This window comes from Corylus avellana, chromosome 1, assembly GCF_965113065.1.
Source record: "Corylus avellana chromosome 1, dhCorAvel1.hap1.2, whole genome shotgun sequence".
Lineage (NCBI taxonomy): Eukaryota > Viridiplantae > Streptophyta > Magnoliopsida > Fagales > Betulaceae > Corylus > Corylus avellana.
In genome coordinates, this window is record NC_142490.1 from 14,540,682 (window position 1) to 14,555,460 (window position 14,779).

Genomic DNA, 14,779 nt, shown 5'->3' on the forward strand with positions numbered 1-14,779 from the left:
CATTCCTTTTTTTTTTAATATCATTAATAAAAATAATGTGTTTCACACATTCGATAGACGTATGCAATTTTTAGAGACTAGAATAAAGGAATCCATCTAAGAAATAAGTCATTGGAAATGATGGGTTTTAAGGCAATTTAGTAGATAAACTATTTAGAAAAATGACGTAAATTTCTTCCAATATAGTTTGAGGAAATTTCTCTAATGATCTATAAAATTGTCATGTCTCTCAATCGGGTTCTTAAGAGGTAGTTCAATTGGTTATTGACCACGCCTAATGAAGCGGAGATCACTAGTTTGAATTTTCCCTCCTCATTCCCTTATATGAACATGTAAAATTAAAATTTAAAAAAATAATAATAATAATAATAATAATAAAAAATAAAAAAGAGAAGAAACACGTGATTTTTTAATTAGTATTCGATAAATATATATTTTTTTTAACACAACTATTACAAAAGAGAAACTTTAGATAACATAATTCTATATAATATTCATCCGATATAATAATGGATGGACAGTCGGTTTCAGGTAGGCTATGGCCTACACACTTGTCAAATCATAAGGATTGTAAAACCTGAATTGGGAATCAACTCCGAACAATTCAATTAAATCTTTTATTGGCATATTCTAAGCTTTTTACCTTTTCTTTTAGAAATGATACATTATATGGAATATTCCTTACGGGAATTTTCAAGGTAAGAATGCAAAAATAAGGAACAGAAAATACATAAATAATTATTATTTTTATTAAAAATTTGTCTTTACAGTAATAGACCTAATTATAGTACAAAAGTTAGTTGGGCTATAATTAAGTGGAATAATGAATATTCCAATGTAATTTGTTTAATTTTGCCTTTTGTTTTAAGTATTATTTAATTATGTTTTGAGTAGAAGTGAATCTTGAACTTTTTAGGGTAAAGTCCATTTAACTCTTTCAAATTATCACTCTAATGACAATTTACTCCCCAAATTATCAATTACGACAATTTATTCCTCAAACTACCAAAACAATGACAATCTACCCACAAACTATCAATTACGACAAGTTACTCCTAAAACTACCAAAACAATGATAATCTACCACCAAATGCTAGCAAAATGCTGAAATTATCCCTATAGAATTTTTCAATAAGACAAAAATAGCTTTAAAAATTTTGAAAAAATAAATTAAATTTTAGCATTTTTGTTTTTATTTTAGTAAGGGTAATTTCATCATTTTGTTAAAATTGAGGGTACATTATCATTATTTTGGTAGTTGGGAGGGTAAATTATTGTAATTGATAGTTTTGGAGGTAAATTGTCATTGGAGTGGTAGTTGAAGAAGTTATGTGGTCAATTATTTTTCAAATGAATTTTAACATATTCGTAAACTATTCAATTAACTTACTCATTTCTCATATAACCAAACTAAGAATAAAAATATTTATTTCATCTCGATTTCTTTGGTTTCAATTTCAAAAAAAATATATATATATATATATATATATATATATATTTTGGTCAGTAGAATATCCCTTCTGCGTAATGTCTCTTTAATACTCAATTGAGTAATATAACAATTAAAAAATAATATCGATATTAAGATAATATAATTTAAATAAATTAACTTAGTGCACCCATATCTGCCCTACTGGATATTGGACATTCGGCCCAAAGGCTTTCCGCATGAACCTCTTAACAGGCTATGTCTGCCCATAGAAATTGTTGCACAAACTAACATGGGAGAAACACCAGATGAGGATACTCTATCACCAAAAAAATGATCAGTCGTTTGAAGCTTATCTATAATCATTTATAAAGCTTAATTTCGCATGATGTGATGCTACATGATGTTATGATTCGCTGCTAGTTATCAATGCGGCCAAAGCTAATGCACAAAATTTTAGCAGGTACGAACAGAGCGCGGAAGATACTAAAGGGTTTTTTTTTTTTTTTTTTTTTTTTGAACACGAATGAGTAAAAGCTTCAGTCAAACAAGTCATGGATTGTGTATGGTTGGAATAAATTTCTAATTGTATTCGTGACATTGTATCCTTAGAGCATTGTGCTCTATTTGCTTAGAGCTTTGGCTTTAGACTTTATATATATATATATTGAAAAAAAGAAAAATGTAGGACTTAGCACTCATGAATGTTTTAAAAAACTTACTCATCTTACCAATATGGAACTAGGGTAATATAAACTTCCTCCCATAAACCCATGTCATCTTCGTCAGTGTCAAGTCATGCGGTGCTAAAAGTACTCTCAATATATTACTACTTAGCTCTGATATCATTTATAACAATTCAAGAAAAAATGCTAGTCACGTCTATACTACAATCATAAAATGACTAGTTAATTTGAAACTTTTATAGAATCAATTTAAAATTCAATTTCACATAGTAAATAAATGTAAGACTTAGTACTCATGAATGTCTTTATAAACCATTCGCTTTATTTGAACTACTCATCTTACCAATATAAAACCGGAATCTCACACTATCCATGAAAGGCACGGGAAACAATGCTCAATATAAATATGACCGAAGCCATTTATAGAGGTACACTTTTCATACTCTCTCAAGCCATCTTGAGAATCATCTCCTTTTAATCTCAACATACTAGCTTAAGTATAAGAGTAAAACTTGTTAGGGATATGTCAAAAAAAAAAAAAAAAAAAACTCGTTCGGGATATCCGGCAAGGATCTTTGTGCTTGACTACAACTCTTTCTTCTAGGTTCTTTGTATATAGGGCTTAGGTGTGATCAATTGATTCTTTATAACTAAACATACTAATTGCAATTTTAGAAATTCCTGATAAGATTAGTCTAATTTTGTGTATTTTTTTTTTTAAAAAAAAAAATTGGTATAATATAAATTTATAATCATAAGTTTTTGAACTAAGACGACTTTTACTTTGTTATATTAAGCTATAAGATTTTTATTTTGATTCAATTTGTTAAACTTTGAACTAAGATCTTGATGATAGTTCGGTGACCTCCTCATCTTTGGGCCATTTTGGGGTGGCTAAATAACAAAAAAATGGCGAGAGTGTGGTTCAGCCACCTCATTTATATATAGTCAAAAGAGGTGGTTGAATCATCTCCTCAATTTTTTTCTCAAATGGTAGCAGAGTAGCCGAATCACTTATATGACTTTGGGGTGGTTTGTCCCATGTTATTAATTAAGTGATAGTTTAATTGGGTACATAAATGACTTTTTTCAAAAATTATATCATCTTAAGCTACTTTAAAAAGAAAAAAAAGGAAAAAAAAAAAAAAAAAAAAAAGAAGGTCATTTTGAAGCTTCATCAGTCACCACTAAAAACGCAATGCTGGAGCGGGTAAAAAATGAACCGACCCGTCCAACAGCCCTCGTTCGCATTCCCTAGTCCTCTAGTCGGCCTCCGTCGTAGCACAGCGCGGTGACCTAATACTCTAACAGACCCCCTCGAGTAAAACCTCCCAAACCAATCCAACACCACCAATCCCAACCCAACCATGTCGAAGCGGAAGTTCGGCTTCGAAGGCTTCGGCATCAACCGCCAAGCCACCTACAACTTCGAGCGCTCTCAACCCCCTCAGCGGCTCTTCGCCCCTCCCCACGACAACTACGAGGACACCGACGTTGACAATATCGATTTCGATGACAACGAGGAAGCGACCGCCAAGGACGACCGAAATGACGAGATTGACCCTCTCGACGCGTTCATGGAGGGCATCCAGGAGGAGATGCGATCCGCGCCGGCGCCGAAGGCGAAGGAGAAGGCGGAGAGGTTAGACGACGACGACGACGATCCTATGGAGACCTTCCTCCGGGCGAAGAAGGACCTTGGGTTGACGCTGGCATCAGAGGCCCTCCGCGCAGGGTACGATTCCGACGAGGAGGTCTACGCCGCGGCGAAGGCGGTTGACGCCGGCTTGTTGGAGTACGACTCCGACGACAACCCGGTGGTGCTCGACAAGAAGCGGATCGAGCCGATTCCGGCTCTGGACCACAGCGAGGTCGACTACGAGCCTTTCAATAAGGATTTCTACGAGGAGAAGGATTCGATTTCTGGTAATTGATTTACTGAGTTGATTTCCTTTATCTCAATGCTTTATATGCTGTTCGTGTGAGCAAAAATGTGGTTATTTCTGATTTGTGCTAATAATTGACATGGATGAAGGGCTAAGTAGTGAATTAGAGCTGAACTAAGAATTCAAAGGGGGAAAATGTCAATTGAGGGACAAATTTGAGACAAGGGTCCATTGGTTTTGAGGCTTCAAAAGTGAGATTTGAAAATGAGCTATTTGAAAACATGATTTTTAAAAATGTAGTGTTTGGTAAAATTGTGGTTTGGCATTGAAAACTGCAGTGTATCGTTTAAAACCGCATGTGTTTTAAAAATGTACTCCCTTGTCTTTTTTGCCTCTTCAAACTGCCACTTTTGTAGAAACGTACTTCCAAACAAGATATTTTCTGTGATTTTGTTGAAAAGTACACTTTTGGTTTGTAATTTCGCAGGGCCAAATGGACTCACAGTCTTCTGGTAATGAACTTATAGTCTACACGATTGTGTGGGTTCATTGGGTCTTTATGCGCATTATATGTTGCTTGTGTGAACAAAATATGTTGTTTTTCCTGGATTTATGTTGATAATTGCTGTGGATGAAGCTTTAAGTAGTTGAACTAGGGGAACTAGGGGAATTTAGAATTGGAACGGGGAATTTGGAACGAGGAATTCAAAGTGGGAAAAATTAAATTGCAGGGATAAATTTGAGACATAGCCTTGTGGAAATAAACTTATAGTTCTACCTGAATGGACTAGTTTATTGTGTCTCTAATATATACATAAGAGCAAATTGTGGTGAGGCTTAAGATAGAAGTTTAAGTGAACTATTTATTTATTTATTTTTTTCGAAAGAAAGGGAAAGGTTCTAAACTTCGGTAACATGTAATTTGTTTCTCTTCTTTAGGGATGAGTGAGCAGGATGTTGATGAGTACCGGAAGAGCTTGGCTATTCGTGTATCAGGATTTGATGTTCCAAGACCAATTAAGACATTTGAAGACTCTGGTTTTTCTCTGCAACTCATGAATGCTATAAAGAAACAAGGGTATGAAAAGCCTACATCGATACAGTGCCAGGCTTTTCCGATTGTGCTATCTGGGAGAGATGCCATTGGTATAGCAAAGACGGGTTCTGGTAAAACTGCTGCTTTTGTGCTTCCCATGATTGTCCATATTATGGATCAGCCTGAGCTTGCGAAAGAAGAGGGTCCTATAGGAGTGATATGTGCACCTACTAGAGAGTTAGCACACCAAATATACTTAGAGGCCAAGAAATTTGCAAAGTCACATGGGATACGTGTCTCTGCTGTCTATGGTGGCATGTCGAAACTTGAGCAGTTCAAAGAACTTAAGGCTGGATGTGAGATAGTGGTTGCTACTCCTGGGAGATTGATTGACATGATAAAGATGAAGGCACTGACGATGTTAAGAGCCACTTACTTGGTACTTGATGAGGCTGATCGGATGTTTGACCTTGGATTTGAACCGCAAATTAGGTCTATTGTTGGTCAGATTAGGCCAGACCGCCAGACTTTATTATTTTCTGCGACAATGCCCCGTAAAGTTGAGAAGTTAGCTAGGGAAATCCTTACTGATCCTGTAAGAATTACAGTAGGGGAGGTGGGAATGGCCAATGAGGATATTACTCAGGTGGTTCATGTAATTCCTTCGGATACGGAGAAGTTGCTTTGGCTTCTTGAACAGCTACCTGGAATGATTGACAATGGAGATGTTTTAGTGTTTGCTTCAAAAAAAGCCGCAGTGGATGAGATTGAATCACAGCTGGCTCAAAAAGGTTTTAAAGTTGCAGCTCTTCATGGTGACAAGGACCAGGCTTCTCGTATGGAAACTTTGCAAAAATTTAAATCTGGCATCTACCACGTTCTTGTTGCAACTGATGTTGCTGCTCGTGGTCTTGACATCAAATCAATTAAATCAGTTGTGAACTTTGATATTGCAAGAGACATGGACATGCATGTCCATCGTATTGGTAGAACAGGTCGTGCTGGTGACAAAGATGGGACTGCATACACTCTAATTACTCATAAAGAGGCACGGTTTGCTGGTGAATTGGTTAATAGTTTGGTTGCTGCTGGTCAGAATGTTTCGGTGGAACTGATGGATCTTGCTATGAAGGTAATTTTGCAGTTTATTGATGTTCTACATTCCTATAACTTGCATTCTCATTTTTACCTGTGACTGCTCTTCTCTTCATCTTTTGTGAAATATTGAATAGGTAACAATTATCTTCATGTTGCGATATTACTTGGGCTAGGACTATTAATACAAAAATCTAAATAGGATATAAGTTGTTTTACATGACTTCCTTTAAAATTTTACAAAGCAAGGTATTGTCAGGCATAGATATATATTACCATGTTATGCGCATGGTAGACAGGTACTTAGGTTGCTAGAAGATGAATTACTCCTAATCGTTTTAAGCTATGTGCTGCATATGTAATTGATGGAGCAGTTGTTAATTTGGGTCTATTTTCCAGAAGGATTTTGTATGTCTTAGGCGAGGCCTAACTATTGTTTTTTCTTTTTTGTTGGGGGGTTTAATCATGTAGCATATACTGTATAGATATTTGGCATGTCCTACTTGCTACCTACTAACTTTGGTGATCATTAGTACCTTAAATTTGGATATGAAGAATTACTCATCAAAAAAAAATTTGGATATGAAGAACTACTGCATATTGTGGAGATGCTTTTTTTGTGGCTTGTCCTTGGATGGAGAGAAACTTATAACGACCTAGAGAAAAACGCTAGCCATATCTGCGCTATCACCCCAAAATAACTAGTCAATTTGAATCTTCCTTATAATTCATTATAAAGCCCAGTTTTACCTAGTAACTAGGCAATGTGGAACTTAGCACTCATGATTATCTTTATAAACCACCCACTCTATGTGGGCTTTTTCTCATCTTCCCAATATGGGACCGGGGTGCTACAAAACTTGTGTACTTGAATGGAGAGAAATTTGGGGATTTTAGGGGGATCAGAGTTGGTTAGAGAACTTTTAGAACATCATTAGTCTATCATGATTTTGTGCTTTATAGCATTCTGAACTTCTTAGATGCCGGTTGTATTTCTTATTGGCCACCCATGGATTTTTCATCCTTTTACAGGAAGGCCAATGCATGCCTTATCTCTTGAGTATGATAATACATCTTGTGGACTTCACACAAAATTCTTACTATTAATAAATACAGCTTTTCAGTTTAAAAAGGTCCTTGTGCTGGAACTGCTTATTGATTGAAAACCTTTTTTAAATTTTTGCTTCCGTTCCTTCTCTAGATTAAGCTTATTATACATTACTTTAGGCTTTACAAAACCCTAAAAACTACTTGCCACTTGAAAAGCCTAATGTACCTAACCTGGTAATGTACAGAGACTAAGAACTTGTTCACACGACCTTGGAAACAACCAGGGTAAAGTCCACAGCAACATTAAATAATGAAATTCTAAATGGAGTTGAAGCCGGTGCATAAATTCAAGCGCGTCTTGTGTTCATAGTTCAGGTCATATTGTTTATGAGTGCAGAAGTCTAAGTGGAAGATTTTAGTAACATAGGGCATAAATATTAATTTTTTTTTGGCATGGCAAGGATGTTTAGCTTGTGACTGTTGTGCTTTTCTCTTCCAATAATTTTCTGCTTTATCCCCGGTGTTATTAATTGTTCAATTACTCCATTTCTTCTTGTTTTCCCTCTCATACACTCCTACAAGTTTACATCATGGTTATTTTTTTGGATGGTAGTATTTCATGCTTGGAACATTTAGAGTTCCCATGTTCATTTTCCTTTTTGATATCTTTAGATTTGGCACAAGTTTTTTTGTATGATTAAATGACATTTTTCTTGTAAACATTAGGATGGGAGATTCAGGTCCAAACGTGATGCAAGAAAAGGAGGAGGTATGATTTTTTTTTAAATTTTTTTATTACTATTTTTTTTTTAATCTTTGCGTTATGTTACTTACTAAAAAAATGGAAAAAAGTTTTATAATGCCTATGGTATTCTAATGCCTAAGAATTATGCGATTGTTTAACGCATTTGGTATTGCCTAAAAAGTTATGAAACTAGATTTTGTCTTCCAATCAGCATAGTGCTTGGTTGAAGAAATAAAGATGGTGAAATATGGGGCAGATACTATTACTGCCATTTTCTTAAGCTGTCTTAGCAAGATGGGGAAGCTTGACATTTTTGGATTTATAAAACACCCCTTGGACAACCTTTTGGTAGCTTCTTACATTATGTTTAATTTTACGTCTTGTGCAGGAGGGAAAAAGGGTAGAGCAAAGGGTGGTGCTAGCGGTCGAGGTGTTCGTGGTGTTGATTATGGCTTGGGCATTGGCTATAGTGCAGAATCCACTAATACTACATCCAGCCCTGTTCCAAGTCGATCTGCAGCTGTTAATTCACTCAAGACAGGAATGATGGCACAATTTAAGAATAATTTTGTTGCTGCTTCATCAAACCCTCAGAATCAGAATCAGGGTATGAGCAACAGTTCAAGTGCTTATGCCAACAAGAGACCAGCACTAGCAGGCTTTGTATCTGGTGGTTCAATTGGTGGAGATATATATAAAACACAACCAACCAGTTCATTCCCCCCTGCTATGTCAGGTGTAAACACCCCCAGCTCTGGAGAAAATGCAAGCCAAAAGAACACAGAAAGGTTACTTTTATGAGCTGAACTTGCATCAGTTATCTAGTGGTATTATATTTTGCTAATTATAATTTAGATGGTGATTCTTAATTATGTTCATTTGTTGTTCCTGTTGCAGTTCGAGAGATAGACCTAGAGAAAGGCGGAGGCCCTCCGGTTGGGATCGGTAATTTGTACAATTCAATCACACTACTCTCACATGACTGAGAACTCTTTATCTGTTAGGATAAGCTTGAAATTATATTCTGTAAGTGTTACCTATGCTTGAAAGCTCCTTTGTTTTTTTTGTTCTTTTCTTTTTTCTTTTTAGTTCCTGCTTCTGTATGATTCTAGCCTTCAGTTCATATAAGTAAAATTTTTGCAGCATATGAGTTCAATATAAATTTTTTTTGTTGCCTAGTTTGGCGATGTTTGGTATGAGGGATATTAGATAAAAGCGGGAAATTTACAACACAATTTTGTTTTGTGCACAAATAGATTGTTAAGAATTTTTTGTAATACTTCTTCAAAGATGAAGCGAATTGGGATGCCACTTTTGGTAAACTAGAAAAATCTTCCACTAAGAGGAATGCATGTGTAATTCTCTCTCTCTCTCTCTCTCTCTCTCTCTCTCTCTTTCTCTCTCTCTCTTTCTCATCTTCATTCTTTTTTCTACTGTCACCTTTAAAATTATCGACACTCCTGTTTAGTTTTGGGCTCCACTGGGTTTCTGGTTTTTCCATTTTCTGCAAAGTCTACCATAAGATGTTCTTGTAGTTCTGAAAATTCTTTCTACAACATTGAATATCAGCTCTCTCCCTCTCTCAACCACATGTTTGGACCATGTTGATTGTGAATTGATATTGTTTTTGCTTGTCTATGGTATTGACATCCTGGCCCGATTCTAGAAATAGAGAGGAGTTTTTTATTTGATATTATAAACAGTATGTGTTTGTAAAGTGTCAAAAAGCAACTAGTTTATACATTGTTTTGTTCACCACCACAAAAAAAGAAAAAAAAGACGAAAGAATAAAACTACTAGTATGACCGGGATAGAGATTTTTAGCAATTTTGCTGTTTGGATTGTTTGGGAGGAGCAAATGTGAGAGAGCTCTTATGGGACATGTCTACCCGAGGAGGTTTCAGGCACCTGCCTCAATGCTCAGGCGAGTGGGCTCCAATTGCTGGGAATTCAGGTCCATATGACCACATGCTAAGTGTAGGTCAATGCTGAGTTTTTTCAGGCCTTCGGGCACTGTGGTAAGGCCATGTCTCTGGTGATTTCTTTTCGTCGAGTGGCATTTGGGCATATCTCCAAGCATGGCTCCTTGAGGCTGATATCATCTTCAGGCAATGGAGCAAGAACCCCAAATTTAAACTGCCATGTTAGATCCGCAAAAGAATTGAGTAAGATATTAGGTTGATTACAAATGGGGAAACTGGGATTTTGGAGTCGTACAGGAAGTTGTAAGCAAATTTCTCTGCCATTTTGCTGTTGAGAATCGATTGATTTCATTGCCAAATTAGAGTGTAAAAGACCGAACAACAGAGAAGAATTGGGAGGCAGAAATCAATCCTACTCTCTTTTTTAATTGAATAGGGTTAAGATGTTTAAAAGGAAACACATAATTTAAGGTTTACCTGACAGCTATAATCACTAAAGTTTGGCTCCATTAATAAAGGAACCCCCATGTAGTCCTTGAAGAAAGTCTAGAGCAACAACAGTTTGAGATTAGTAATGATCAAACCTGAGCAATGCAGGCAAGTACAAGAGAATAAATAAGCACTTATTACAAAAACTTCTATGGTTGGATAGGGATCAGTGTCCAAATTCAATATTACAAAAGCTCTTACTGTTTGGACAGGAATCCCTAGAATCTCTTATGACTGGACAGAGATTTTTGGAATTCTTTGCCAGTTCGTGGGATTCGGGTAGAGAATAAGAAAGGGGTTCAGAGACTCTTGTCCTCATTCTCATGGAATTTGGGCCAGGAGGGGATCTGATCCCATATAGTTACACCCTTATTTAGAAGAAAAATGTTAGACTCACAAATAAATTTTACAAAAAAAAATTATAACATGATGTGGCACAATATGATTGAGTTTTTCAAAAGTTGAATTTATCTATTTTCCAATCATGTTGTGCCACATTATGTTGTAAATATATTTTTTTTTTTGTAAAATTTGTTTGTAAGCCTAACATTCATCTATTTAGAAAGAATAAAATGAATAAATAATAAAGAAAGAAAAGGAAAGAAATTGTATAGAAAATGATTTGAAAATCACTAACCTGTGTTGGAAGCTTACAAGTATTGATACAGATCCCTACACATTTGCTTTCCTCTAAATACTTGCATCTTTCGACAAACACCTACATGAATATAAGAAGCTTGAATGCATTGCCATTTATTGTAAAGAAAGAATATTTGCGAAGGTCGAGTCATCACCCCACTTCTGCAGGAGGTTCCGTCGGGTAGATCCACAGAATTAACGGTGCATGTGCCCATAAGCCATTGACAAGTGAGTGCAGTCACTCTTGCTGTAAAAACCAAAGAGATTTTAGGCTAAACTATTCCAATTCTTTTTAGCTTATTAGTAATGATTAAGGATTTTAACTCACCTACCATCATTGCAGCCACTTTTCCTCCTCCTATAGGTGATATGAGCATTCGATAAAGATCCAACAGAAATGGAGGAAAGAGTGATATCAATATCCTTACCTGCCACATGCAAAGGACACACACACAATGATTTGCTTTATCCTTTACTTTTTGTACATATGGAAAACTACTTGAATAAGGATTTTCAACAATTCGAACAGCAAATGTGAGATAATTAATATGGGGTTCACTTGCCAATCAAATTTTGGATTGTTTACTACCTATTCAAGTAGGTAAGCTTCATACAGACTCTCTTGCGTTTTCAACCAGGATTGTTAGTAATTTGAACAATCTGGGCAGCAAATTGCTAGGAATCTGGATTCAAACTACTTACTTGCGTGCACATATCCATACATATAACATAGGTTTAGTTGAGATTTGATCCCAACCACAAACAAAATGTTTTTGATCTAGTAATATATGTTCGGTCAATTTCTTATCCCAGCAGATAAGTACTATTATAGTCACGCTCAGGTAAGATAGCAACAATTGGTTTTCCTGGTCTACCCTTTTAGTTAGGAAAAAAAAAAAAAAAAGACCAACCAAATATGGTCCTAAGACAAACAAGAGGAAAATGGAAATGCTCGAAGGTTTCAGCTTCTTTTTTACAGTGGCATGGTTGTTAATCACTTTGTTATTGTATAAACTACTTAAAAGGCAATGCATTGAGACAAGCTCTCCACATGGGATTGAGATCCCTGTCATTAAGCTGTCCGAATAACACAGAGATTCAGGCAGCTTAGGATGCCTATCTCTTAAGCTGCCTGAATTTCTGTGTTATTCAGACAAACTAATAACATCACATACCATCTAAAATATAGTTTAATTTGTAAACATCGAGAATTACCGTCGCTTCTCTGGTATCAGAATTGGTCCTGCCCTTCATCATAAGCCTATTTGCGACTTCAATTAGTCCATCAAAACCCGGCTTCTCCGAATCCCATCCAACCTCCTGTTTTACCACTTCAAAAGCTATAACATATTAAGAACACATGTCATAAGCACATCTATCGTATCATGGATAAGTGTTTGTTATAACTCAGTACATACCAATTGATCAGAATTGGTGGAGGTAAATAACTTTTGAAGAATTGCGAGCACCTAACTTTTTATTTTAGATTTATGGACTAACAAAAATAAAAGTTTCAAACCACAGTTAAAAAAAAAAAGAAAAAAGAAAAAAATTAAAAATATAACCCTTTTAAAAAAACACAGCGAAAAAGTGAATTTTTCAACATTTTCAAACCATGGTCATGCTATAACATGTTAAGGACACTACAAGAAGAGCATGTTTGAAATTGTGTTTAAGAAATAAAGCTTTTAAGTCAAATAGCGTCTTTTGGCCAAAAAAAAAAAAATATTATTTTTAAGTTTTTGCCAAAAATGCATTTTAGCTATTTTTGGGTCAAATTTTTTTTTATCAAACAGATACTTTTTTCTTCGTACGAACTTTTAAAGCGTTAAATGCATTTTTAGGCCCCTCAAATCTGCATCCCGCATGAACTATATGGCATAGTTGGGAGATTAAGAGAACCCCACCTTGACCAATTTGTTGCGGAACAAGCTGAGGAACAAATCATCCAACACTCCGGGCTTGTATTCAGGCTTTGAAGCAGCGCCTTCACCTTTTATCTGACAATTGGTTCGCATAGATTATCAGAAATTAAAAATCAATTTTTTTTTTTTTAAAAAAAAACTGAGAGGATTGAGGAAACGCACCGGTTTGGATTCAAGAGAAGAGCATGAAATGCGAAAGCCACGGTGGTTATGGGGAAGAGGCTTTGGGTGGTGAAAAAGGTGAGATGGAGAAGAAGAAAAGGAGAGGGGACGAACAAGAGCCAGTGGCTTCATTTCACTGCTCGGCAAAATGCTTATCTTTTGCCCTTTACTCATAATACTCGAAATAGGCAAAAACGGAAATTATCAGAACGGTGCGTTTTGGGTTTTGCCCTTCTGCGGATTGTGATCAAACGGTGCGTTTTGTATAAAAAGATACCAGCTCTCGTCACCATGAGAGGCTTGGGCAGTTGGGCATGTGGAAATGCAATGCAGGCCTTTTTAAAGAATTTCGTTTTTGGAGATTTCATCCCCATTCCCCCCACTGATTCCGGGCGGCTGACATTAAAAATTAAAATGGTCCCAAAACAAAAGCAATTTTTTATTATTTTTTATTTTTATTATTATTTTTTTTTAACATGTTTACACAATATGGACGATGGATATTCGAATTAGTGACATTTGTTTTATTAGGCACGGTCCCAGCCGATTGAGCTACCTCTTGGGCCAGAACAAAACAATTTTTTTTTTTTTGACATGTCCACACAAAGGAAGGAAAATGAAAATTCAAACTAGCGATTTCCATTTCCTGAGCCATGGTCTCCGGCCATTAAACTACCGGACAAAAGAACAAAACAATTGGGAAGAAAAGAAAGACAGTGGCACAGTAGTAGTAGTAGTAGACGACCTTTGTCGTTTAAGGATATATGCAATCAAAGAGTATCTCCCCTGTTGCCAACCCAGAACAACGTATATATGGGCAACTTGTTCCGACAAAACGAATTTGTCGTTCTAACTTCACCTGCAAGTTGCCAACCTCCTGCAATTCAATTCAACGACTTGTCGCAAAAGACACATATTGATCATATCGCATTCGCAAGAGGTCTTAAGGGTATTATGCGGAATATTACCATGTCCTTTGATTATAATATAATAGCCACAACGCATTTATATTATCCTCTGATTCCAATATGCCTTGGGAAAGAATAATCCTAATCTTCACTACCCCACTTTTAGGTAATCTCACCCCACCCCATATCCTTGGATTCCAATCAAAACACTGCACCTTATCAAATTTTCTCTGATGATAACACATTTTTTAAAATAATAAGTCTCGTGGCAGAGTAACTTTTGCAGAGAAATAGCTCTGCGCCTCCGCATATTTGGTTATTGACTCATAATGTGTAGATATTGTATATGAATTCTAATGGTATATTTGGGTTAGGTGTGATGCGATATCTCTCAAATATGGCATAATATACAAGCTCAGAAAATGACAGGTAACTGAAAGCAACATGACTCTTCCAATATGGAAAGATAAAAATATGCTCACCACCTCAGACATTGCAAGCATCACCCCTCACATTCCTCACTCAGATTGGTGGGAGCTTCATATCCATATTTATATATAAGCCTTTGTAAGCCACTACTGTTGCATAGTCAAATATCATATCTTTTATTTGAAGGTATATTGATTTATTTATTATGTTTCACTATATTCCTTTTCTGTTCATTGTTTTCTTCTACATATACAAGTCTTTTTGAGATTGTTTGTGTGTTTGTGGTTTGACATTGATGCACTTTCATTGCTTTCATCATAATCTTCATGAAAATTGCTGAACATCTTGTCCTTTCAAATCTGGCAAGATAAGGTTATT

The 14,779-nt window shown here is 35.9% G+C and overlaps 2 protein-coding genes across 2 annotated transcripts; one reads left to right on the forward strand and one right to left on the reverse strand.

Moving 5' to 3' along the window:
- The first annotated feature begins 3,326 nt into the window (after positions 1 to 3,326).
- Positions 3,327 to 9,405, forward strand: LOC132170316 (P-loop containing nucleoside triphosphate hydrolases superfamily protein). Its single transcript, XM_059581246.2, has 5 exons — positions 3,327 to 4,041; positions 4,941 to 6,169; positions 7,909 to 7,951; positions 8,316 to 8,715; positions 8,825 to 9,405. The coding sequence occupies exons 1-5, from the start codon at positions 3,483 to 3,485 to the stop codon at positions 8,874 to 8,876; spliced, it is 2,283 nt and encodes a 760-aa protein (XP_059437229.1). The 5' UTR covers positions 3,327 to 3,482; the 3' UTR covers positions 8,877 to 9,405.
- Positions 9,406 to 9,596: 191 nt separating this feature from the next.
- Positions 9,597 to 13,196, reverse strand: LOC132170317 (beta-carotene isomerase D27). The gene is made up of 8 exons (XM_059581248.2): positions 13,065 to 13,196; positions 12,885 to 12,977; positions 12,193 to 12,297; positions 11,306 to 11,405; positions 11,133 to 11,224; positions 10,976 to 11,056; positions 10,327 to 10,395; positions 9,597 to 10,063 (listed from the first exon to the last, which is right to left on the reverse strand). The coding sequence occupies exons 1-8, from the start codon at positions 13,194 to 13,196 to the stop codon at positions 9,926 to 9,928; spliced, it is 810 nt and encodes a 269-aa protein (XP_059437231.2). The 3' UTR covers positions 9,597 to 9,925.
- Positions 13,197 to 14,779: the final 1,583 nt, after the last annotated feature.

What these genes read in the sequence shown, in the direction of transcription:
- LOC132170316 (XM_059581246.2), top strand. Translation starts at nt 3,483, where the DNA reads ATGTCGAAGCGGAAGTTCGGCTTCGAAGGCTTCGGCATCAACCGCCAA. An exon ending in TGATGCAAGAAAAGGAGGAG is followed by an intron (nt 7,952 to 8,315) that starts GTATGATTTTTT and finishes CGTCTTGTGCAG; the next exon opens with GAGGGAAAAAGGGTAGAGCA. An exon ending in AGCCAAAAGAACACAGAAAG is followed by an intron (nt 8,716 to 8,824) that starts GTTACTTTTATG and finishes TTCCTGTTGCAG; the next exon opens with TTCGAGAGATAGACCTAGAG.
- LOC132170317 (XM_059581248.2), bottom strand. Translation starts at nt 13,196, where the DNA reads ATGAAGCCACTGGCTCTTGTTCGTCCCCTCTCCTTTTCTTCTTCTCCA. An exon ending in CTTCTCTTGAATCCAAACCG is followed by an intron (nt 12,978 to 13,064) that starts GTGCGTTTCCTC and finishes ACCAATTGTCAG; the next exon opens with ATAAAAGGTGAAGGCGCTGC. An exon ending in CTGATACCAGAGAAGCGACG is followed by an intron (nt 11,406 to 12,192) that starts GTAATTCTCGAT and finishes TGCATGTGGCAG; the next exon opens with GTAAGGATATTGATATCACT.